Here is a 25,426-nt window from a genome sequence, read left to right on the forward strand (position 1 = left end):
TAAATAAAGTAGCCCTTGTATGAGTATGAGGGGTGAGCCATAAAAACTGGCCCTCGCACTACGACCTTACAGGAATTAAAGTCAATGAAATATATACATGACAACAGTCGTAAACAATAATCGAAGTACGAAATATCAAGCTTTATCAAAATCTGTCAAAACACTCGGAAAATGTAATTAACCAGTCACTTAGGCCTTCCTTAGTTAAATCGAAAATTAGAATGATCATACTAAAAAGAAACCAAAAAGCTTCGACGAAGCTTCATCTATGGTTCTACAGTCCGGTCTAGCACACCGAAATTAACTGCCGTGGGGGTCCGTTGCGCTGACCACGAGACACCCACTATCCGCTAAAGTTGGCACTAAATTCGCCGACAAGCGGCGGTGGCTAGGTCGGTATATTTCGCTTTCGGACTAAAACCAAGGCTTTTTTGCTTGTTTTATGGCTCTACAGCCCTTTGTTGGCCTCTTCTTCAGTTTCGTAATCCTTTTACACAGACCACAGGACCCCCTTGGTCGAGTGATCAGCACGTCGCAAGGCCACTACCCACACACAAAATACAAATACAGAATAAAAGCACACAATGGGCATCCAAGCCCCGAGTGGGGTTCGAACCCACGATCCCAGTGTTCGATCGAGAGAAGACCCTAGACCACAAGGCCACTTTAATCGGCTACAGTCACTATCATAGGAAAATAGAAATCCTTCTGTCGAGAAGTGAGCAGTTTCCGTGGTTCAAATATCCTATTCGCAGCATGGAAATGGTTAAATTATAGGCGAAGGAGTAAAAAGTAGCATTGTTTAAATAATTATTTAGAATTATGAACGTGACAGAACGCGTTTGCTAATTTTCAGCTGACAGAGAAAGTGGAAAACTATCTTGAATTCCTTATCTCTCCGTTGTGAGTACATGACTAGCACTTTCGGAGGCTTCCTTTAACGGAAGCTCCTATTTTTAGGCAGCTCTGCGGTGCGCCATTTACGATCTCTCCAGGAAACAACTGGAGAGCCGCTGAATGGACTTACATCAAACTTGATATCGGGGAGCTTAACTAGACTTCATCGACTCGTTCCAGTTTTGGTTAACATCAGACAAAAATAATGGACACACTACACGAAGAATTGCATGCTTTTCCACACGCAGTAGCGCTTACTCTCACATAACTCACTAAATATTTATCCGAACGAAAACTGTTTAGAACCAGAGTTGTAGACAGAGGGGTTCATATCCCGATGAGGTCATTGAATTTTTTCAATTGACCTAATCCTTCCGTCCGAACTAGGCCCTGGGGTTTACTCAGCCTCTAACAGAAATGAGTACCAGGAATTAATTAAATAATTTTCCTGGGGTGTAAATGGCGGCCGGAGCATAAGACTGACAACCTTACCGCCATCTTTGAGCCGATTGTCTAGATAATGTGGGACCCTCAACGTCTCACAACCCTATGGGTCCTACGCGGCCTGGTACAGGGATAGCTTTACTTTTTTTTTTACTTTTTTTGTAGACAGAGATCACATGCATTTTGTGCTCTACACACCTTCGAGTAAGTTATCGTACACGCCACGATCGTCACGATATGCATGCAAATATGGCTACGTTTGCTGTCTTGTTGTGCAGACAACAGAGCTGACCAGAACTGTGCAGAACTGAAACAATCATACTGTGACATCTATGTACTTAAAAATAAAGTTCAATATAAGTTTACGGCTTTAATAATCACATTATTAGACTTTTCTTAATAAATGTGCCCGCCTCTGTGGTCTAGCGGTCAGAGTTCCTGGCTACAGAACAAAGGTCCCGGGTTCGATTCCAGGCGTTATAAGATTTTCTGAGAAGTAGTGGGTCTGGAACGGGGTCCACTCAGCCTCATGAGGATAACTGAGGAGCTACTTGAATGGAATAGTAGCGGCTCCGGTCTATAAAAACGAAATAAAAGAGCAGGTCTATGTGCTTCATGTTTCTTGAGTAGCCATATTGTAAACCAGTAATTGAGTTCAGTGAATAATAAATGAGACTTACATTTGGAAGAAACGCGGATTGAATGAAGAGATAGCTGATCTGTTCGAGGGTTAAACAGTACGATATTTTATAGTTCATTTGAGGTTCTCACAACGGTGACTATGAAATATACTAGCCTCAGTGATGTGGTGCCGTGTAGTCTAGTAGAATTTCACTGATGTTTAGGAGGAATGTGGTGTCTCCATCTACAGGGTCTCAGAGTATGTCAGGCAAGCAAACATCAAGAAGCAAGCTGCACATTAAAAAAACTTGCTCCAGTTTCTACACAACACTCCCACAGTTTCGTATTTACTTCTGTTTCACTGCTTGCTAGGCTCATTCTTCTACCCTCATGATGGAGAGAGTATGTTCTTCCGAAAGGTCACTGAACTTCTACCAGAATACACGATTTCACACCCCAGAAGACAGCAGTCTTCAATGTTTTGTTGTCCCCTTGTTTGTTTATTTATTCCTCCCTTCATAAATAAATAAATAAGCAAAGAGACAAGAAAACATTGAAGACTGCTGTCTTCTGGGGGGTGAAGTTATGTACAAGTACAAGTACTGTCTCCATGTATTTGTTCATCTATGAAAAAATGGAAGTACAATGAGACAGTACATCAGCTCTTCATAGACTTCAAGATAGTCTATGATTCAGTTACAAGGGAAGTATTGTACAATGTTCTCATAGAGTTTGGGGTACCCATGAAACTAGTTAGGCTGATTAAAATGTGTTTAAATGAAACATATAGTAAACTCTGTATAGGTAAACATTTGTCTTATAATTTTCCTAACAAGAATGGTCTAGAACATGGAGATGCTTTATCGCCACTACTTTCCAACTTTGCTTTAGAATATGCCATTAGGAAGGTCCAAGAAAACCAGGTGGGACTGAAATTAAATGGGACACATCAGCTGCTGGTATACGCTCGTGATGTGAATCTACTGGGTGATATCATAAAGAAAAACACAGAAACTTTAATTGATGCTACTAAGAAGGTTGATCTAGAAGTAAACACAGTGAAAACTAAGTATATGTTTCTGTCCCCTCACCAGAATGCAGGTAAAAAATCATGAAATAAAGATAGTTAGCAGACGTTTTGAAAATGCGGCACATTTCAGATATTTTGGAACAACTGAATTAAATGAAAACTTGATTCATGAGGAAATTAAGAGAAGAGTGAATTCCAGGAGTGCCTGCTACAGTTCAGTCCAGAAACTTTTGTCTTCTTGTCTGCTGTCTAAAAACATAAAAATTAGAATATTCAAAACCATAATTTTGCCTGTGGTTCTGCATAGGTGTGAAACTTGATCTCTGATATTAAAGGAGGAACACAGACTGAGGGTGTTTGAGAACAGGGTGTTGAGGAGAATATTTGGACCAAAGAGTGATGAAGTGATAGGAGGCTGGAAAAAACTGCACAATGAGGAGTTTCATAACTTGTACACGTAGCAAAGTATAATTAGAATGAACAAGTCAAGGGGGATGAAATTGGCAGGGCATGTAACCTGAATGGGGAGAAGAGGACTACATTTAGGATACTAGTGGGATAGCCAGATGGAAAGAGACCACTGGGAAGACCAAGACATAGGTGGGTGGACAATATTAAAATTGATCTTAGAGAGATAAGATGGGATGATGTGGACTGGATTGATGTGGCTCAGGATAGGGACCAGTGGAGGCCTCTTGTGGACACGGTAGTAAACATTCAAGTTCCACTAAATGCTGGGAAGTTCTTGAGTAGCTGTACAATTGGAAGCTTCTCAAGAAGGGCTCGGTTCCATGAAGTTTGTTAGTTAGTTAGTTAGTTACAAACGTGCCTCTTCGTCCAATCTGCCTGCCTGGCTATCTACCTAACTGCCTACCCACCCAGACACCTATTTATCTATCTATCTATCTATCTATCTATCTATTTATCTATCTATTAATCTATCTATCATATCTTAAAACCCTATGCATCAACGAGGGCTTATGGGCCTGGTTACTTCTAGGTCTGTATGTGTTACACATACCTGGATAAAACTGTATAACTGGGCCACTTCTCTCCACAGTGCTTGGGCTAGGAGCTTGAAAGATGGCTATACGACTCGCCCGTCCCATTCCCTCATTCTTGTACCAACACTTTTAGTATTAACGACTAAACTTTCATTACCACTAAACTCAGCAATATATCACTGCATACTTCGATTAAAAAGTGATGCATACACACGTGTAACATTAGAAGAGAAATGTGATTGTATTGGTATGCATTACTGATATTATGCACAAAAAGAAAACACAACTTGAACGGAGAGAGTAGACCACGCGGAATGTTTTCCAATACGAACAACACGATCAAACAAAGATCGCGCCATTTTTGTGGCATACCTGAATAACGTCACAATTGTGCGAGAGCTGAACAGCGTAGTACATTGTGTGTGAGGTAGTAATAATTTCGTGCTTCAATAATTAATTCCAATACCCACTCTCTGTTTTTAAATATTGGGACTGTTTTACCTTAATGTTCATTGATTCCAATTTTCTTGAATCCCTTTGAACGCACGCGATTTGAGGTTCTGCCGGCGGTGACTACGAAGGGAATTATTATCCGGAATGTGAAGCACTGTGTTGTGGTAGCAGCTTTTGCCGACTTTCGGAGGAACGTACTGTTTGACCCTGATGACGGAGGCGGTATGTTCCTTCGAATCATTAGAAAATATTCACCAGACCATACAACATCATGTCACTGAAGCTAATAATTTTCCACTTGAACATTATTAATGGGAATGACAGTTTTACCTTCGATACGCATGAAGGGTATTAGTTATCTGCAATGTTGGCTATTGTTCCAACCCTTGAAGGATTGTTATTAATTTTGAATTCTTTGAGGCAGGAGGGATCTATAAACATTCGAACTTATCGCATAAGGAAGTATGAGCTGGACAAATGCATACCATTTATACATTTTGGAATTATAAAATTATGAGGAATTATGTTCGAGTGCGAAACATTCGAAACACATGTTGCTGTTATTCAGATAGTCCGCGCATCTGGTTGCAAATGTTTCGTTTATAGCTTCACGTTCACAATAACAGAAGTGTCAGCTGATAGGTTTTGGGTTGTTTATCAAATTGCAAGATAAACGTATTGTTCTGTAAAGACGCTGATATAACAGTCATACATTTAAGTTGTACAGAGATATAATTCTTTCGTCTCCCTAAGTTCCCAGAATAGTGTTTTTTTTTTTTACTGAGTGTTTCGTAAGTTAAAGGAGAAGAAACATCATCTTGACATTTTAAAACCAATGTTTCAGTTTTGATCAGCAGTTACTTTATAATACTGGAGAAGGAATTCGGACAGCTGCAGTAAGATTTTAACGTGTGGCTGAATTATAGTATTTTATATCGTTTGTGTCGCGCAAGGAAAAAGGGTAAAGAAAATGTTAACGATTTCCAACTTCAAATATAAATTTGTAAACAAATAGCTGTTGTGTATATTTCTTGTGCATACAGTAAGGAAAATTAAACTATCTTTTTAATTAAGTACATTTAATAGGTTCCATCTTTTAGCTTCTAGAAAAGGGAAATAAAAAGTGTAAAGTCTTTTAAAAGCTAGTTCAGATTCCAGGCAAGAAACTTGAAAACAAGGAAATAGTACACCCGCGTGTTAATGTTATCCTCGTGTCTGTGTCTTGGCTCCCAAATGGTCTGTTATGAAAGGTTTTTCTAACCGTGATTTTATATGCATTTTTTTTTCACTTGAACATTGCATGGCCATCCAGTTACAGTATTCTTCATTTTAAATAAAACATGCCCAGAAATGTGCAAAAATTGTATCAATGTTTATGGTAATAATCACATATGTAGACAAGATTAATAGGTTGCAGCTTTCAGTCACCCTGTGTGATTTCTACAAAGTTCGTACTTGAATGCCACAGAAGTTTCATAATGAGTCTTCACTGATTCTGGCCTGACACCTTCGTATTACCATAGTATTTGATTTGTAACATAATTGTTATATGAAATGTTTTTATAGGATGGCTACTGGCAGTTCTGCCAATGAGCTTTACAGTTCCACTGTATCAAGATTAAGTAACATCAGAATGGAGGAAAATGCTCAGAATCAAAATCCTGGACAGCTTTTATCAATTGATACGGTGCCTCAGAACATGTTGCCTTCTAATGCTCCCAATAATCATCAGAGCAATCTGCACTCTTCGGGACTGGAAAGGGAAGGAGTGTCAGGAAATGGCAGTCATTCCCACGCCAGTAGGCGGCAGGGTAGTAACAGTTCTGTTGGATCCAACTCAGCTTCTTCCAGTCAGTCTTCGAGTTCAACACAAAGCCATCACTCAAACAGTCATCCAGTATACAATTGGCAGGCAACCAAAACGACTGTCAAGGAACGCTTTGCTTTCATGTTTAACAATGAGATACTGTGTGATGTTCACTTTATAGTAGGCCGTGACATTCAGCAGCAACGTATTCCAGCACACAAGTTTGTGCTGTCAGTTGGTAGTGCTGTATTTGATGCCATGTTTAATGGAACATTAGCTACCAGAGCTGATGAGATAGAACTTCCAGATGTCGAGCCCGCAGCATTTCTTGCTCTGCTCAGGTAATTTGAAGAGTAGAAATAAAGCACCACTGATATGCATGATATTTTGTCACTTCTTAGCATGCTGTCATTTTATAAGGCAGGCTAGGCTTACGATATATCTTGTCCCCAGTAACAAACTTGAAACTTCTGTGAATATTATGCCATGGGAGGGGGGAGCACATCTTCGTACATTTTTAGTTTTCAACTGCCAGTAGTGTAACTGTGTTGTGACACACCTTTTAATATGCAGTCCTGAAATATTATTCTGAGGTACTCATAGATCATACAGAAATATGTAATATTAAAGTAATTTAGGCAGACCATTCAAAATTGGTATTTCAAATTTGGTAGGATAGCAGTGCAGGTAGGAAGCTGGGACAACGTAGTGAGTATGGCGACTGGCTATGGACTGGATGATCGAGAGGTTGGAGTTCTGAGTCCTGGCAGGGTCAAGAATTTTCTCTTCACCATGTCATCCAGACTGGCTCTGGTGTTCGTCCAACCTCCTAGCCAATGGGTATCGGTGGCTCTTTCCCTGGGGTAAAGCAGCAGGGGCGTAAAGTTGACCACGCACCTGTAGTAAGTGCTGAGGTCAAAAAATGTGGATCTATACATCCTCTACCCATACATCTTCATGGCATAGTGCTTGATTAGTTGAGCACAGGAAGAACTTTACATTTTACCTTTGCCTGTGCAGCAAGGAATTTGAAATATAGTAATGTAACATGGGTTATAGCTATATCTACAATTTGTATATCATCATCATCAGTAATCTGTCAAGACGACAGGTCCACAGTCTCTTCCAAAACAATTCCTCCACTTAATGCGATCTAGAGCTTTCTCCTTCAAATGACAGTATCCTCTTCTGTCCCCAAGGTCATCCAGCATCTTCTTATATATTTGTATATATGAAAATTAAAGTATAAGTTTCTTCCTACTCTGACTACCAGATGACAGCATTTAAAGGAAGTTAGGTGTCATGATCCCTTATATATATGTATATATAAGTCAAAAGCTGGTATAACTCAGTTGGTATAGTGACTAGGTTATGAGCTGAATGGCTGAGGAACTGAGGTTCAATTCCCAACAGGGATAAGAGATTTTCTCTTCTCCACAGCATCCTGATTGGCTCTCACATTCACCCATTCACCCAGCCTCCTATTCAGTGGGTACTGGGTTCTGTTTTCCCAAGGGTAAAGTGGATGGGGTATGAAGCTGACCACTCACCTCTGTATGTTGCCGAGATTAAGAATACATACATTTTCAGGGCATGGTGCTTAAGTAATTAATTCCAGGGGCAGCTTTATATACAGATCAGTTTTTGTTGTGGTTTGCAAGATATTTGGTGCTGTATTCATTGTGACACAGGAAGAAAATTTGTTATATTGCAGACAATGAATGAGGAATTATGCACATATTCTGTCCATAAAATCTTTGTTCTTGCCATTATTTTAGGGCAGCTATTGAAAAAGATGAACTGTAATATTAAGTTGATATAGCTGAAGTGTGATATTCATATGTAAGACTTAGAATGAAGTGGTTTATTCCTATAAACTTGTGCTTGAAGTTTCCTAAGGGGTATAAATCACATGCACCCACTGCCATCTGCTCATCTTCTTTCTTTGGATACAGTCTGTAGAGTTTTCATTGTGCCCCAGTTCACTGCTGGAGATACTATGTGCAGTTTCTCTCTTGTCCATGTAATTGTTGTATGAAGGGCTCCAAATTATTTTCTGTTGTAAACACTTTTTATGATGATCAATACAAGGTTTCCCCCTTACTTTTTTGTACCTATGGTAGAGTAATTTATATATTTGTAATGTGCTGAGTGGGGCACGTGGTAGCGTAGTATTGTAAGACACTATGCTACAAGATGGAAGATCGCAGAATCAAATTCCAATGAGGTCACTGGAATTTTTTCAAATTACCTAATCCTTTCAGCCGCACTATGGCCCTGGGGTCGACTTGGCCTATAACAGTAATGAGTACCAGGAATATTCTTGGAATGTTCTTGGAGGTAAAGGGCAGCTGGCATGTAAGGTTGACAACCTTACCACCATCTGTGAGTCAATTGTCTAGAAAATGTGGGAGCCTCAACATCTCACAACTCTATGGGCGTCCACGGCCTGTTACAGGGATACCTTACTGTTTACTTTACTAATGTGCTCAGCTGCTGATATTCTGTACACCACAGCAGAGATAAAAATGTCACTGTCTCTGTGATTAATTGCCCTAATACCTATAATTATTTCTGTAATTTAAATATTATTATATGTTTCATGGCTCATTCAGTGTGTTCGTAAATGGAGAAGGGTTAATTAGCACCTTGATTTTGCCATGATTATATCTTAACAATTTCATAAAATTTTTCTATTCCTGATCAAATATGCTCCACAGGTTTCTGTACTCAGATGAAGTTCAAATTGGACCAGAAACCGTGATGACCACTTTGTATACAGCAAAGAAATATGCAGTACCAGCACTTGAGAAGCACTGTGTTGATTTTCTCAAGAGTAACTTGGGTAGTGATAATGCATTCATGTTGCTTACCCAGGCAAGGTTATTTGACGAGCCACAGCTTGCTGCTCTGTGCCTTGAAATGATTGATAAAAATACGACAGAGGCTCTTGGGGCAGATGGGTTCACAGATATTGATCTGGACACATTGAATGCTGTTTTGGAGAGAGATACTCTGAGGATACGCGAGGCCAAACTTTTCCAGGCAGTAGTCAGGTATGGCTCAGATACAAGGTCCTTCAGAAAGAGTAAAGTATTTTTAATTGGAATAACATATTACAGATCAAGTTATTTTGTTTTTAACATATATTTTTTAGGTATATATATTCTGATATTCTTCTTACACAATTTCATCACGTGTAAAGTACATCGTTTAAAAGACCATCATTTTGTGGAATACATTGATGCACATCATTTTAGATCTGCTTCATTTCCCAAGATGGTTCTACTTAAATGCGGGCAATTTTTCTTCACATTCTTGCACTTAGCTCATCTAAGTCTGCTGGCTGACTGTCGTACACTTTACCTCTTAAGTGTCTCCAGAGAAATAGTCTGGAAGGGATAGGTCTGGTGAACAGGGAGGCCAGGGCACATGATGATATAATTTTTTCTTGTCAAATGAACAGCTCTGTAGCATACACGTGCTCCCTCATTGTCAATGATAAAGTGAACTGCAAAATCACACTCATAGATCTGTCACATTTCTTTCCAGAGAAATGCATAATTAAACTTTTAAAATTCTTCAGTGTTTCTGCCACCCCCTGTAAATTAAAATGTCTTGGAAGTCAAATAAACAGTAAAAGAAAAGTTATTAGTTATCCTTAGTAGGTGGACCTAATATGATGCAGTAGATTTCTAGTCACCCTCCGAGATCAATAGATAACGGTATGTTTATGTTATAGTTTCCATGGTTTTCTGAGCTATCCATATTCTTGCGTGCTGGCACCGTGTTGTGGCAGAAGAAACCATAGTTGGTTTTGTTCCAGCAGTCTGATTCATCTCCCTTCAAGATAAACATAGTAACCTTGGAAAATAATTTCATGAACACTGTTCCCTCTTGGTCTACAAAACTGCTTCGTGCACTCAGAACATCTCACATTTGCAATTTTATTTAAGGAGATTATCTCCTTAATCAAAATCGTTAAAGCCACAGTTGAAAAACTCAGACCTTTGAAGGCCCCTGCTTTTGGATCTGGAGTGTCCATATTCACTGGGCACTGGTCCATGACAAATTGTTAAATAAGGACAAAGTGTGTCCAACTGTGCAGGCACCAGTGGAGTGCACATCCGTGCTTACACATACAAACATAGCAGTACAAATATTACTTTTTTGTATTCAGGGTGTGCAAAATGTAGAAATCTAAAGATCAGTTTTTTCCACCATTCCACCTTTTTTTTTTATTCGCTTAGTGGGGAGTGGAGTCCAACTGGGTCCACTTGGCACGGCAGTAACTTATTGGCCTAATTTAGCCTGCCCCGGGTGATTATGATGATGGAGAATTTGGTGGAATGAAGATTGGCAAGGGAAACCGAAGTACTCAGAGAAAACCCGCCCCAGCACCACTTTGTCCACCACAAATCCCACTTGACGAGACCCGGGGCGCCGCGGTGTGAAGCCAGAGACTAACTGCTTGAGCTATGTCACGGCCTCACCATTCCACTTCACTTTCTCATATGTACTACATATGAGAAAGTAAAAGTGTGTTTATTGTCATTTCATTGAAGTGTCCAATATGTTGACAAAGCAGCCTCCCACAACTCATCGTACAAAAAAGAATACAGAATTGAAAGTAGCCCAGGTCTGTGAGTTGTACTGATAATTTTAAGCATTAAACTCCCATGTTTTTGTGCAGGTGGTCAGAAGCAGAATGCAGTAGGCAACAGTTGCCAGCAACTCCTGAGAACAAGCGTTCAGTTCTGGGAAGGGCATTGTCACTGGTGCGGTTCCCACTTATGTCAGTGGAAGAGTTTGCAGTAGGTGCAGCACAGTCAGGTCTTCTGAGTGACAGAGAGGTTGTCTCACTCTTCCTGTATTTCACAGTAAATCCTAAACCAGCCGTTGGTTTCCTTGAGGTTCCTCGCTGTTGTATGACAGGAAAGGAGCAGACTGTGAACAGATTCCAGCAGATCGAAAGTCGATGGGGATACAGCGGCACCAGTGATCGAATTCGGTATGTTAGTATTAAATAAAAATGTATGTACTGCTTTCCAGCCATTGTGCTTACAATACAAGTACTGTTGTTACTAGGACATGAAAAAGTATGTTCACATGTCAGAAGTAAACACAGCTTTCTTAATGGTTTTGAGATCTGAGTATTTTTACTTACCACTTGTAAGTAAAGTTGTCCATGTGCTTAAATAATTAAGCACTACACCATGAATGCATATAGGGAAGTAGATGTATAGATCCACATTCTCTTGACCTTGGCACTAGTTGGAGGTGAGTGGTTGGCTTAATGGGCCGGCCACTTTACCCCCGGGAAAAGAGCCCCCAGTTCTCATTGGATAGGAGGTTGGGTGAGCCCCAAATCCAGTCTGGACAATGTGGAGAACAGAAAATTCTTGACCCTACCAGGAATCAAACTCCGACCCCTCGGTCGTCCAGCCCTTAGCCAGTTGCTATACCGACTATGCTATCCCGGCTGTGCTTGTGTGTTTTTACTTACCACTACATTGAGAAACTAGGAAGGTAAAGTTAAAGTTGTTCTTGTGCTTAATCAATCAAGCACCATGCCATGATGACATATGGGGAATGCAAGTGTAGCTCTAACAGTCTTAACCTTCACACCCTAGCTGCTTTGCCCACAGGTAAGGAGTCCCTTGTACCGAATGTATAGAAAGAAGTAAGGATACTTTTGGAAATAAATACAGCATGTTCACGCCTCACGAACAAATAAAGAGTAAAATAAAAAATAAGAATAACTGGAAAATCTGTGTAAATGTGCCAAGAGTTGCAAGTATTTGGAGACAATAACAAATTGAAAAGATGTTTTTGATTAAATTAAGAACAATCTTGCATCTTTCTATGTCCTCTCTAAATACCTGAAGATTAAAATATATAAAACTACAGCTTTACCTGTTGTTTTGTATAGTTTTGGAATGTCTCAAATGCAGTGGCAGGGATATACAGAGTGTATAACAAGTCAGTGCCTGTCTTTAAACAGATGTGGACATTTTATTTTTTTTAACTGATTTTAATGAATCAAAACTGTGAATGATAGGTTACATAAGGTTGTATGTGCAGCACTTTAAATTTTCCACAGACATTGCAGTACAAGCACATTTCCTTAATTTCTCTGGCAAATTCTCTATTGGTATGAACATAAGTTATTCTTTCCTCCAGTTCTTCTATGTCGTTTGGTCTTATATGATAAACTTCTTCCTTGACCTGTAGCCCCAAGAAAAAATCACAACACATTAAGTCTGGGCAGGTGATGTAAGCAATGACTTATACATCCTGTATTTTTTTTTATTGCTAGTGGGGTGGGACTAAGTCCCTTGTACTGTGGCCACTTCTGGCCCATTTTACCAGCCCCAGATGATAGGTGAGGGTGATTGTGGAGCAATGGGTGGAATGAAGATTGGCAGGGGAAACTGAAGTACTCGGAGAAAACCTGCCCCAGCGCCACTTTCTTCGCCACAAATCCCACTTGACCAGACCCGGGATCGAACCCAAGCCGCCACGGTGGGAATCCAGTGACTAACCACTTGAGCTGTGGCATGGCCAAAAAAAAAATATACATCCTGTAAGTAGAGGTATATGGTTTTGACTCCAAGATAGATTGTGTAACAAGAAGTTGGAAGAATTGCACAATGAGAACCTGTGATTTTCACATAATATTATTTAAAGTGAATAAATCAGGAAGGATGAGATGAGCAGAGCATGTACCTCACAAGTGAAGTGAGATATACCATGTTATATTTTAGCGTCCTGTTGCACCATGATTTATTCTGACCGTCTTACAGTGCATACATATATTCACCTTACTCTTCTCTCTTGCACTACATATTTCAGCACTAAAGTGCCATCTTCAGGTGCTTTTCGATGTACGTCGAACTACTTCATTGCATGCCCTGTTGTCTTTATACTAAAATAACTAAAATATATATTCGTCATATATATTGATAATTTTTAATATTTAAAATTTATCAATATATATGACGAATATATATTTTAGTTATTTTAGTATAAAGACAACAGGGCATGCAATGAAGTAGTTCGACGTACATCGAAAAGCACCTGAAGATGGCACTTGAGTGCTGAAATATGTAGTGCAAGAGAGAAGAGTAAGGTGAATAAATGTATGCACTGTAAGACGGTCAGAATAAATCATGGAGATATACCATTTTCTTGATTGAAAAATTCTCAAATTAATATATCACTTGAAAGACCTATGCAAAGATGGGAAAAATAACAGATCCTGGGGGATGACAATAGGGAATTTCTTTACCAACTGGATTATAATTTGCAAAGTAATTTGTGAAATTTATTTTTACCAGATTCATTGTGGATCGCCGCATTTTTGTAGTAGGCTTCGGTCTGTATGGCTCAATACATGGCCCAACAGAGTATGATGTGACCTTACAAGTAATCCACACTGCTTCTGGGATGGTCTGTGGTTCGAACAACACAAGTTTCAGTTGTGATGGCTCAAACTATACCTTCCGGGTGATGTTTAAGGAACCTGTAGAAATCCATCCCAATACAAGTTACACAGCATCTGCTACACTCAAGGTTAGAATTTTCTGTCCAGTTAATCTTGGTATGTCACAAAGAAGTTATATGCTCAAACCTGTATATCTACAGAATTGTCACTAGGTATGTGAATTTTGTGATATATAGTTATTATTGTTATGGCTTATGCCACCAATTATCTGACTGTCCCAGCCTCAGCAGTTTTACTTATTTTTGAGGTTAGAGTGTCTTTGATAATAGGGTGGTGACTCCTGATGTTCGGATGAATGTAGATCACATGTTGCTATTATCACTAGGCACATAATACAGGGGGTGGACAAAATAATGGAAAGATTAAGAAACTGTAGAATAGAATTTGTGTTGGCTTAATTGAATGTTCTTCCATTTATTTATTCTCTGTAATGCTTGTGTAAATGCATTAGTGATTGTGTTGAGTGACAGTCCACGTGAAAGAATCAGAAAATGGGAGACTTTTCCAAATATTGAAGAGAACAGATCAATTGTGCATGTTTAGCTGGAGCATCTGTGACAAAAACTGCCCTATTATGAAGTGTATCAAGAGCGACAGTTTCTAAGGTTATGTTGGCATTTATGAATCATGGGAAGACAACACTGGCAAAGAGGAACTGTAAGTGAAAATCAACAATGACGGAAAGAGATGGTGCCACATTGAGGACTGTTTAAAAAAATCACAGAACTACTGCAGCACAGGTGATAGCAGAACTGAATATGTATTCATCTTGAAGACCCTGTTTCCACAAAAACTGTCTGACATGTGCTTTACAAATCTAACATCCATGGTAGGGCTGCAATTGTTAATCCTCTGATTACTGAAAGTAATGCTTAGATGTGTAAATGATGGTATGTCAACCATAAAACCTGAACATCAGATTTGGAAACGTGCATGCGATGTGGTTAGATGAGTCGTCCTTCATGCTGTATGTCACCATTCACACAGCTGGAACTGTACAGTCATGGTTTGAGGAGCATGTAGGTGAACTTCAACATCTTCCCTGGCCAGCATAATTACCAGATTTTAACATCATTGAACCACTCTGGTCAGTTTTGGAGAGTAGAGTGAGGAACAGATTCCCACCTTCAGTGTCTCTAAAGCAACTTGAAGATGTTCTTCAAGAAGGATGGTAAAAAATTCCATTAGAGACTATTCAAAACTTGTACTAGTCCATTCCAAGGAGGATTGTGGCTGTATTGAAGACAGAAGGTGGTCCAACCCCTGTATCTTATTTATTCAGTGATTAAAAAAAAATAAACTAGGGAATTCTAAAATGTTTAGTTCTTATATTTTGAATAATATGGATTGTATAATTTATTAAAATAATGAATGCAGATAGGTGTCTTTCTCGAAATTGAGACCATGCTATATTCCAGATGTCTTAGATTCCAGTTAATCCTCTTGTGTAATCCCACCTACACCTGGTCCAACTACATACGCATTGAACAACATAATTTTCATTCCAGGTGTATGATTGGTTGATTTCATATATAAAATTAGACTTAATGTCAATGGCTACTTACCATAACTTTCAGATAGATTAGCAAGCTACAACTTTCTGTTCAGCTGTCTATCTCCTGTTTCAGACACCAGTATTATGGACACTAGACTTTTGTAAAACTTGATATGATGCCCATCTTTAGGTTCTTCATAAAAATAGAAAATAATCTAGCAACCACATGATGAGTTGATATATCATTGAAATTTGGGAGTAAAATTCCTATGGCATTATATTAGCTCAACATATGAAATTATACATTTCTTTAAAAGTGACTAAATAATGTCAGAAAATAAATTTCCAAATAAAACAATGTTAAATTTTAGGAAATAAATTACAGATTGTAATATTTTTTTATGACCAAGAATCTCTGAACCCTCAGTCTGAAGTATGCAGTGCCAGTGGTGAGTGCAGCAGTACTTACATGGATATTACAGTAATGACATTCATGACGTAGGTGTTAAGGTGTAAGAAGTAAAAGTACATTTAGTATTGAATTTATGTTCTGCTTTTCAGGGACCTGATTCACATTATGGAACTAAAGGTCTCCGAAAAGTGACATTAGATTGTCCGAGTGGTGGAAAGGTTACCTTTCAGTTTTCTTATGCCGCTGGAAATAACAATGGAACTTCAGTAGAGGATGGTCAGATTCCGGAAATAATATTCTATACATAAAGAGGAACAATAATATGCAAGACTGCTTCAAAATGGAGCAAGGAATAGCATTTTATTTCTATTTATAATGTTGCATTTCCTTAAAGAAATGAAAAATTGATATACACATATACTCGTATTATAAATCATATGAGATTTGTCCTCAGAGCTATGAAAATAGTATAATGGACATTAAAAATGCTAGAGAACTATTCGTTTTGTATTTCTGTTAAGAAAAGTCATAAAATGGCATTGGTGTGTACTGAAATACTGTGTATGGAAGTGTTGTTTACTAAAATTACCATCCAGTCAACAAAAAAGGAGCATCAAGCAAGAAGTGGTGAGATATTCACATTTTGTACATACAAAAAAATTTGATTTGAAATGTAAATGGCAGTTGTGTGTGGAAGTTATATGGTTATAATACACTACTCAATTTCCAAATAAACACCCTTGCTTTGACTCGTTTGTGTTTAATACTATCCTACCTTTTCATTGTTGCAGTTGATTTGTCAAAATGTACCACACTAGACCAAAAATATATATATTTAATGTAGCAGTACCAGAATATTTCTTCCTTTCTTTCATATTTAAACTGTACAACAGATATTAACAGTCTTCTAAAAGAGACTAACAGAACCTGTCTTGTTCTCTCTTATTATCGTGCCACTCTATACAATTTCACTTTCCATTATTTTTTAACCCTGAACATTATATGCATATGTATTCTTTGATATAATAGTAAAATCTCTCTATTAGTCACTGAGAAATAAATTTTCTGATAGAATTTGACATCATAAACATAGCCGACTTCATTAAAAGTCTCATGTAAAAGAAATGCAAATCTTTGTATTAATATCAGTCAGCATATACTGCATTCTAATGAAACTAGGAACTCTTTTTCTAAATCCTGAAATCAGAGCATGAAGGAAATTTAATGTCATGTAGTGAGAAGTATATTACTGAACAGAAAATATATTGCCACAGCCAAGTTATGATTTTACTGGCCTTGCTGTCCTCTAGCCACAGGGAAGAATGAAGCCATTTATAAGTTAGGAGCATCCATGTAACACACTGTGCTGCTCCCAGTTTAAGTGATCCAAATGGCCATAGTATGGGAAGAAATGTATAATGGAACGTTGATATTTGTCAGAGAATTGCAAAATCTGCCCCTTAGGAAGTATTACTACTTTTAATCTGTGCACATAAATATATGCACAAAGGTCCACGAGAATCCAGTATCTCATCCTGAAACAGTCAAGTTGCATTTTTATATACACTCAACTGACTCTATTTAATGCTGCTTTATTCAGTACTCTCTTTGTTTCAAAATGTCCTATACCCACTGGGTGTGAATATATATGATTCATAAAAATTTACAACCCAGTGCAAGAAACATATTCATTTGTATTTCGTGTTTGCTAAAGAGAGATAAAAGTCTTATAAATATTTACTGCAAACTTAAAAATATTCATATTACAGGAAGCATGAGAGATTTTACTACTTGTTGCACAAAATCAGACAAAAAAAACTGTCATCTAACAAGATAAATATTGGTGTTCTAACTGCTGCAACAAATCAATCAATTCTACAGTTATTTACAAAATGTGTACATTTATAATTACATGCACACTATTAGCACAGTTTTAAACTTGCACCTTCGCATTACTGATATATACAAATACCACATTTACCTATGTAATAGTTAACTTTTTATCCCTTCAAATATTAGAGAGAGGTGGGCTTTGTTAAAGACCTTAATAAATATTGTGGCGTATAGACCCGTTGCTAAACAACGAATTTATAAACAGAGGATGTTGCTAGGTAACGCCCGCAACGTACATTCACGCAACAATAATACAAGGGGTTATGCAATCCGTTTCTAAGCAATGGAGCAGTAAACAGCTACAACAGTAGGGGTACTCTTGGAAACGGTGTTTTCTATTTGGTCTGTGCAAAGTGGTTATAAAGAAGGTTCAGCTGGGAACTGAAAGTTGAGTTTCAGAGTTCCCAAGTGAACAATTAGTCGGGAGTTAGGCTCTGCAAGGGAGGCTGAGAATATGGCACTATGAGTTTAGGTGTGGGGTGTTAACCAGCGAGCAGTGGCCTGACTAAGGAAGCTGAAGAATCTCCACTGTGTTAAATCTGTTGCCAGGAAATGGCTAGTGGAGACTAACAGACTGAAGACACTAGCCTTGTGTCACTGAGCTGTAAAGTGTAATTCTGAGTGGTGCATTCGAGTGGTCAATAAATCCAATTCATCAATCCATACCCCATCTATACTCACTCCAAAGTCATGACAATATGAAAAAGCAATGCAAAATTAATCTGATTTTAATAACCTAAGATTTTAAGTGTACTGAATATCACTAAGACCATAAGGATTCTTAACAGCCCAGACTCATGTCATAATGAGACAGATCTGCTAAGAACTTGGACCATGAACATTAAAGCACATTGGTAATTTAAAAGAATTCTCTGGAAATTAACTAAATATGATCTTGTTCTAAGAAACACCAGTTTCCAACCATGATGTTCAGGACAGTACTAAATTCTTTACTGAAGACACATTTTTCTGTGGTATGGTCAGATTCTGAAAATAATATTCTACGTTATAAAGAGAAATAATAATTTGCAAAATTGGTTCAAAATGGAGCAAGGAGCAGCATTTTATTTCTACTCATAATGCTGAATTTATATTTTTCAGAAATTATTGAACTGCTGGGTAGAACAGTCTGACGCTCCTCTGGTATGTTTGTTCTGCAGATGACAAGCCTGCAGTCTAAGAGACTACAAATAAAATTTACCCAGATTATAGCAAATGCTGGAAATGCTCTGCTTCTATTGTTGTCATGATAATGTTCATGGCTAGCACCAATTTCAGCATTACTTTGGGTGAGGAAGAATACATCAAAACTGTTGAGTGCTCCATAACAAGAAACTACCACTATCCTTTCAAATACAGATCATTCTGTCAAGGGCTGATTGTTGCAGTTCTAGTTATTAAAGTGACTGGGTAAATTATCCAATACTGATGTACATACACACAATACAGATGTGATCCCTGCTAAGGCTTCATCTATTCTCAAAAGGAACTCATCTTCCACTGCTGTGTTTCTTGCCAATTACAGTCCCATCAGAACCTCTTTACCCATCTTTTTCTAGTCATAGATTTTTCAAGCGACCGTGACTGCAATTACTTGCCGCCCCTGTGATGTTGAGGGAAACATACACAGATGATCGTTTGATGATAATGATAGACACAAAACATGCGTACCTAATATACAGGCAAATGTGATATATTAGCAGCAATGAGAAAAAGGTTCACACCTCAACATTCATGAAGCCTCTATCTCCATGAACTTCTAAAATGTTTTTTGACCAGTAAACTATAAAGTCTTTGCAAAGTTTTCAAAATACCTTATTTTCCAACAATTAAGTCATGTTGTTTAAACAAATAAAACCAAAACACAGGCTTATTAAGAGAGAAAAAGGTGTAGGGAGGCTGGAGGATGGGGTTTCAAAGGGATCAAATACCTAAGAAAGTTTAGCAAGTTTCATCTGTTAACGCAGAAATAATGAATGTTGCACAAACACACCATAACATTTTCAATTAACAGCATCATATATAATAGACACTGTGGGCCTAAATATCAAGTACTATAATTGTCAACCATGAAAATAAAAGTTAACAAGATTGAGCAATAACATAAAAGGAAATGGTCAAAACTACAGTCCTCTTCTAAGGGGCATCTATACTACATTTTATGAAGCCCTGGCTTACTTTAAGTAGACCTGTGTTTGGACCATCCCTTAACTGAAATATAGTTCACAGCTCTGCCAGGTACCTACGACATAACATCCCATACCAATATCTACTGTGGCATCATCCAGTATGGGCTGTATTGATACTGGCCTTGAGGTGCATAATATGGGTACTGATGTTGATGGGGATGGTGCTGAGGAGGTGGTGGGGGTGGAGGAGGTTGAAGTAAACCCTGCTGCTGAGTTTGCTGTTGTGAGTTAGGTGGAGGTGGTGGAGGGGGTGGAGGATACATATTAATTCCATGCATATGGAATGGTAGATTTGCATTATACAGCTGTGGTTTAGATGAATAATGGTTAAAGGAAGGTCGGTCTCGACTGCCCAATCCTCCTCGCTGTTGGGGATGCTGCTGAAAATCTCCACTCCCTCCACGATGATTCCCATTACTTGTTCCTGATGTAGGGTTGCTCCCTTCAGCTTCTTCCCTTTCCCTCTCTCGTTCATTATCTTCTTCTTCTTCTATGCTGAAACCTAAGAACAAAATTAAACATATTAATTACGCAATCTGTTAACTGCCACCTTTTACTCTATGGTGTCTGCCAATACTACAGTATTATTTACAGGTTCCTGACAGATTCATAGGTTTTAAAGCTGTGGTCAATGTGAATGTTCATTTAAAAACAACTCAGATTGTGCTGTTCAGAGGCTGTTGCCTTTGGACATTCAGTGAAACTACTCTGTGACTGCAAAGGTAAGGTAAAGTTGTCCCTGTGCTTAACTAATCACGTACTATGCCATTAAGGCATAAGGGGGAGTGGATGTAGAGATCCACATTTTCTTGACCTCGGCACTAGCCGGAGGTGAATATTCTGCTTATGAAATAAATAAAATGAGTCACTACTTATTGTAGCCACAGTACTGTTAAGAAAATGCAGAGATGTTACTACTGAAAACTGGCACTGGATGATGATGATGATGATGGTGATTTAATTAAATACTGGATTGTGGTTCAAATAAAATCATATTTATGAAATTGAATAAATATGATAAAAACCTCATCCTCCATAATGTGACAGATTGCAAGAAACCTTATAAAGCAAAGCACTAACAATATTCTATCAACTGCAAATGCTACTCAGTAGTGAATATGGCAAAATAATAAATGTGAACTGGGAAATGAAGATGTGATCATGACTCATCTCAAGGATTTGCCTGGAATTGCCTGCATGGGCACAAAAGTGTAACGCTGATGATCAAATTACTGTATGAAATAATTCACACATGTATGAGGGAGATGAGGAATCCATACATGGTTTTGGTGGGAAACCCAGAGGAGACCAGTAGAAAGAACTGGACATAGTTTGGAGGATAATATTAAAATGAATCTTGGAGAAATAGTATGAAGTGGATTAATCTAGTTCAGAATAGGGACCAGTTGCAGGCTCTAGTAAACATGGTAATGACCTTTGGGTTCAATAAAATGTTGAAAATTCTTGAGTAGCTCAGTGACTGGTACCCTTTCAAGAAGGACTCACCTCCATGAAGTTTAGTTAGTTAGTTAGTCTGTTCATAATTTTCACTTGCCTGGTCCTCCCTTAAGCCTCTTGACACTCATCTCCTGTTCCCCTGGCCTCTTGTCACCTGCTTTAGGTACGGGTAGTTGCAAAAAAGGGATGTTGAAGAATTATTAGAGGATTAATAAAGGTGATGTTTGATGATGTGAAAAATTGGGATATATATGAAAAAAAAAATAGAAACAGAAAGAAGTGTATGAGAATTACAAACAATAGTGATCAAAATAATGAAAGAATTATATACTTTCTGTCAAAATTCTATTCACCATTTCAATGAATAAGATTAAAATTCTGAGAAATGTTCTAGTTCTTTCATTATTCCTTGTTTCACTCAACAGCAGTACAGGAGAACCACCATCTAATGTTCCTTGAGCTACGGTTTTCCCTCATTTAACACTAAATTTCCATGATCCCATCTAAATAAATACACTAACAAACTGTCCCCACTTAAGAATTTTCTCAGTTTAGTGGCCAAATCCACTGGTCCCCAAAGAAACCCTAAATGGAGGTTTCGCTGCAAACTTTCAACATTGGAACTGCAATCTGCTGTAAGAATAAAATCATTAAGAGAATATATTCTGCTTCAAAACACGAACTCCAATATCACTTATCTCCAACAGCTGCAAATCATTCACACCAAATATATTAAAATAACTGCATTAATTTTATTTCCTATTTAAATTGGGCATCAAATGTTGCATTCTGAAAATAGAAATCAAAAGGGCTAACATATAGGATGTCCAAGTAGCCCCAGTCAGGACTATTTACAAACAGTTCTGTCTGTATTTGGCACCAACTGGAAATATGTGCTGGCAGCAATTGCAAAGCTTTTATAAACCCAATCTTATTTCATGCATACATGCTTGCTTATATTGGATACAAACTTGGATAAAAGAAGCCAAAGCAAAGAATAAATCTTACAGAATCATAATATGCTGCAGGAAGCTAAAAAGTAAAATATGATTATCTGATTCTTGGTTACAGAAACATTCTCAACTTAAAATGTAACAAATTCATTTTCACTGTACACTTGACTATTCCTTGATATCTTGTTCAGTCACGATTTTTCCTGAATGGAGATGTGGCTACAACCCACCATACCTATACATAAATACAATGATAGTTCAATCATACTTTTAACAGTGGCAGTTCCAGTCACAGCCAACTTTTACTATTTGGTCAACTGTGACCTAACCAAGATAATAAGCCCATAAATTTCACAGGTTTCAATCCAGATGCAAATATTTTATACCGTTACAAAAGTTAAAAATCGATGTACAATAAAGTCCTCCAAAATAATCTACCACAGTGGATTTTTACTTTGTACTGATGCAGCTGATCACCCAAGAAGACCTAATGTATTAAGTACTGTGAAAATCAGACTTTATATAACTTTACTGTATTAGTACCCTCAAAATTATTATACAAAGGTTGGATTTTGACAGACACCTGCATGGAGAGTAAACTGTAACTTTCTGTTATATGATGTAAAATCTCACATCAACAAAACCTGAACAAAGATACAGGAAGAAATCAACCTAACACATCCAAAATTTATGTTATGTATTCTACCACACATCACAATTAACATTTGATCAAAATTAATCACACTGTGTAACAGATACTACATCATCTTAATTCTCAAGAGGAACCCATTATAAATCCCTCCTCTGACTATCCCAAAAGAGAATTTCAAGGTGTACCTTAGCCCCTCCCAGTGAATACTAGACAGTACATCAAAACAGATCATGCAAAATCCCACCCCTTATGTTCAGATTCATAATACTCGTATCATCCTGACAATATACCAGGTGGTGCAAGAGAATAATAAAATGAATGGATCCGTGGATTTTAACAAAATCTATACAGGTTGTGTTGAACATACCCGTGTGCGCATACAAAAAGATTTATTCAGTTTGGTTGTTTTGTCATTATGAAGAAATTCTTCCCATTCTGAGTGTTAAAAATGGGTATTTAATTTATAAGTCAATTGATGCTGAATGGGATCTAGACAGTCAATTCAGTGTGAGTTTACTGTTTTGTTCCAACACACACAAACCTAAGAGACTTAAATCTAGAGAATTTGGTGGTAATTCTGTGGATCTGTAAATTCAACTGTAGCAATAACCAACTGTTCCAGAGAGCAAGAATATGAATGTAACAATGCTTACCTCTAATATTAAAAATGAAACATATTTTTCTGTAACTAATCAACCAAACTAAATAGATGTTTTTAGGCATGTATGTTCCACATAACTTATGTGAATTTGCCGTAGTTGGTTCTGGCACTGTGCTACAAGCCAGAAGGTCGCAGGTTCAAATCCTGATAAGGTCACTGAATTTTTTTCAATTGACCTAATCCTTCCAACCTCACTATGACCCTGGGGTCAACTCAGCCTCTAACAGAAATGAGTACCAGAAATTAATTAAATAATTTTCCTGGGGAGTAAAGCGCGGTCGACGCGTAAGGCTGACAACCTTACCGCCATCTTTGAGCCGATTGTCTAGATAATGTGGGACCCTCGTCTCACAACCCCATGGGCCTTCACGGCCTGTTACAAGGATAGCTTTACTTTTTTTTACTTTTACCACTGCATCCTTGTAATTCAGTTTAAATAACTGGGTTCCACCAAAGACTGACACTACATATTCCCACTGGGTCTGTGCCTGGTACACTGTTCAGACTGACAGTTTGCAATATGATTTCTCAAGCACGAACATATGAGGGCAAATCGAAAAGTATTTGCCCCTGATTTTTTTCAGCCACAATAATACACATACAGGGAAATCAAAATACAGGCAGTGTTCTAAGTACCTTTGACTATTATTCCACATAGTCACCACCCCGGTTCAGGCATTTGTCCTGTCGCACCACTAGTTTGGAGATCCCACTGTTGTAGAATTAGGCCAGTTGAGCGCAGAACCACCGCCAGACGGCAGTTTTCGCATCGTCGTCAGAAATGAACCTCTGGCCTGCCAGGAACTTCTTCAGTGAATCTTGCTGGATCTCACCGTCACTAGAGATGAAATGTGGGTATTGCATTTCACTCCAGAATCCAAGCAGCAGAGCATGGTGTGGAAACATGGAAATTGCAGTCATTCAGATGGGAGATTATGGAGCATGCACCATATAGTGCAGACCTCGCCCCCATTGATTACCACGTTTGGTCCAATGAAGACATTCCTGGCAGGCCAGAGGTTCATTTCTGACGATGACGCGAAAACCGCTGCCCGGCAGTGGTTCCACACTCAAGAGGCCGAATTCTACAACAGCGGCATCTCTAAACTAGTGGTGTGATGGGACAAATGCCTGGATCGGGGTGGTGACAATGTGGAAAAATAGTCAAAGGTACTTAGAACACTGCCCGTATTTTGATTTCCCAGTATGTGTATTACTGTGGCTGAAAAGAAAATAGGGGCATAGACTTTTCGATTTGCCCTTGTACATGGATTCTATAAATGTTTTACATGGCAGCCATGCTTCAACAGCTGAAATACAGTCTCTAATGGTTAAATGCACTAATAATCCCTCTATATTCAAACCCATGGATGTGTAAACAAATCCAGCTGCCTTTGTAACATAGTACACATTATTCTTGATACAAACACCAAGGTATATATTGAATTTTGTAGCAACACACATAACTCTTACAGAAAATGTCTTCAGAAAACTGTTTGTTCACACATAGGTTCAAAGTAAATAATCCTGTCATATGTCCACTGAGTAAAGAAAATTATTATTTTCTAACTTCTGAATTCAAAAGACTATTTACTTAACATACAGTGGTGGAAATTATGAAAACAGGACATGCATCCAAAAAGCATTTTTAAAAGTAAATAAAGTACAACCAAACAAACAAGGCACAGTAGTTTTAAAATAATATGAGTGGTCAAGTAAAGCATCAATTTATGGCTAAAGCATATCATGGAAATGAGGAGAGAAAAAAAGAAAAGAGGAAGAACTACACTAAGTATAGGTTATAATAAAACTGATTATCAACCTTTAGCTCTCTTCTGACACAAATTATACAAGTAAACATTGAAACAGATTCTGTTCATTTGTTTTCAAGTCCTTATACACTTGAATCATGAGATGATTCTCATGAATGTAACTACAGGAATAACATTC

At 38.0% G+C, this 25,426-nt stretch overlaps 2 protein-coding genes across 10 annotated transcripts in view; one reads left to right on the forward strand and one right to left on the reverse strand.

Moving 5' to 3' along the window:
• The first annotated feature begins 4,864 nt into the window (after positions 1–4,864).
• LOC111873055 (BTB/POZ domain-containing protein 1) lies at positions 4,865–16,419 on the forward strand. Of its 3 annotated transcripts, none has more exons than XM_023867433.2 (6): positions 4,865–4,911; positions 6,016–6,597; positions 8,977–9,312; positions 10,950–11,267; positions 13,597–13,831; positions 15,820–16,419. In XM_023867433.2, exons 2-6 carry the CDS (start codon positions 6,017–6,019, stop codon positions 15,976–15,978), a joined length of 1,629 nt encoding a protein of 542 aa, XP_023723201.1. In that variant the 5' UTR covers positions 4,865–4,911; position 6,016; the 3' UTR covers positions 15,979–16,419. The 3 variants fall into 3 exon arrangements, with proteins under 3 accessions (XP_023723201.1, XP_023723200.1, XP_023723199.1); XM_023867432.2 differs by lacking the exon at positions 4,865–4,911 and adding an exon at positions 5,010–5,345; XM_023867431.2 differs by lacking the exon at positions 4,865–4,911 and adding an exon at positions 5,011–5,410.
• Positions 16,420–18,981: 2,562 nt separating this feature from the next.
• LOC111873054 (putative uncharacterized protein DDB_G0271606) overlaps positions 18,982–25,426 on the reverse strand; it is a 34,170-nt gene continuing 27,725 nt past the window's right edge. For 5 of the 7 annotated variants that reach the window (XR_002844343.2, XM_023867428.2, XM_023867427.2 and 2 more), the window contains 2 exons: positions 21,308–21,367; positions 18,982–20,254 (listed from right to left, as the gene is read on the reverse strand). Coding sequence is in view for 5 of the 7 variants with exons in the window: in XM_023867428.2 (XP_023723196.1) it covers positions 21,335–21,367 (33 nt within the window). In the remaining 2 variants the exon portion in view is untranslated. The remainder of the gene's footprint in view (positions 20,255–21,307; positions 21,368–25,426) is intronic. The other 2 variants (XR_002844344.2, XM_023867429.2) reach the window with 1 other exon arrangement.

Source organism: Cryptotermes secundus, unplaced genomic scaffold (genome assembly GCF_002891405.2).
Source record: "Cryptotermes secundus unplaced genomic scaffold, Csec_1.0 scaffold4, whole genome shotgun sequence".
Classification (NCBI taxonomy): domain Eukaryota; kingdom Metazoa; phylum Arthropoda; class Insecta; order Blattodea; family Kalotermitidae; genus Cryptotermes; species Cryptotermes secundus.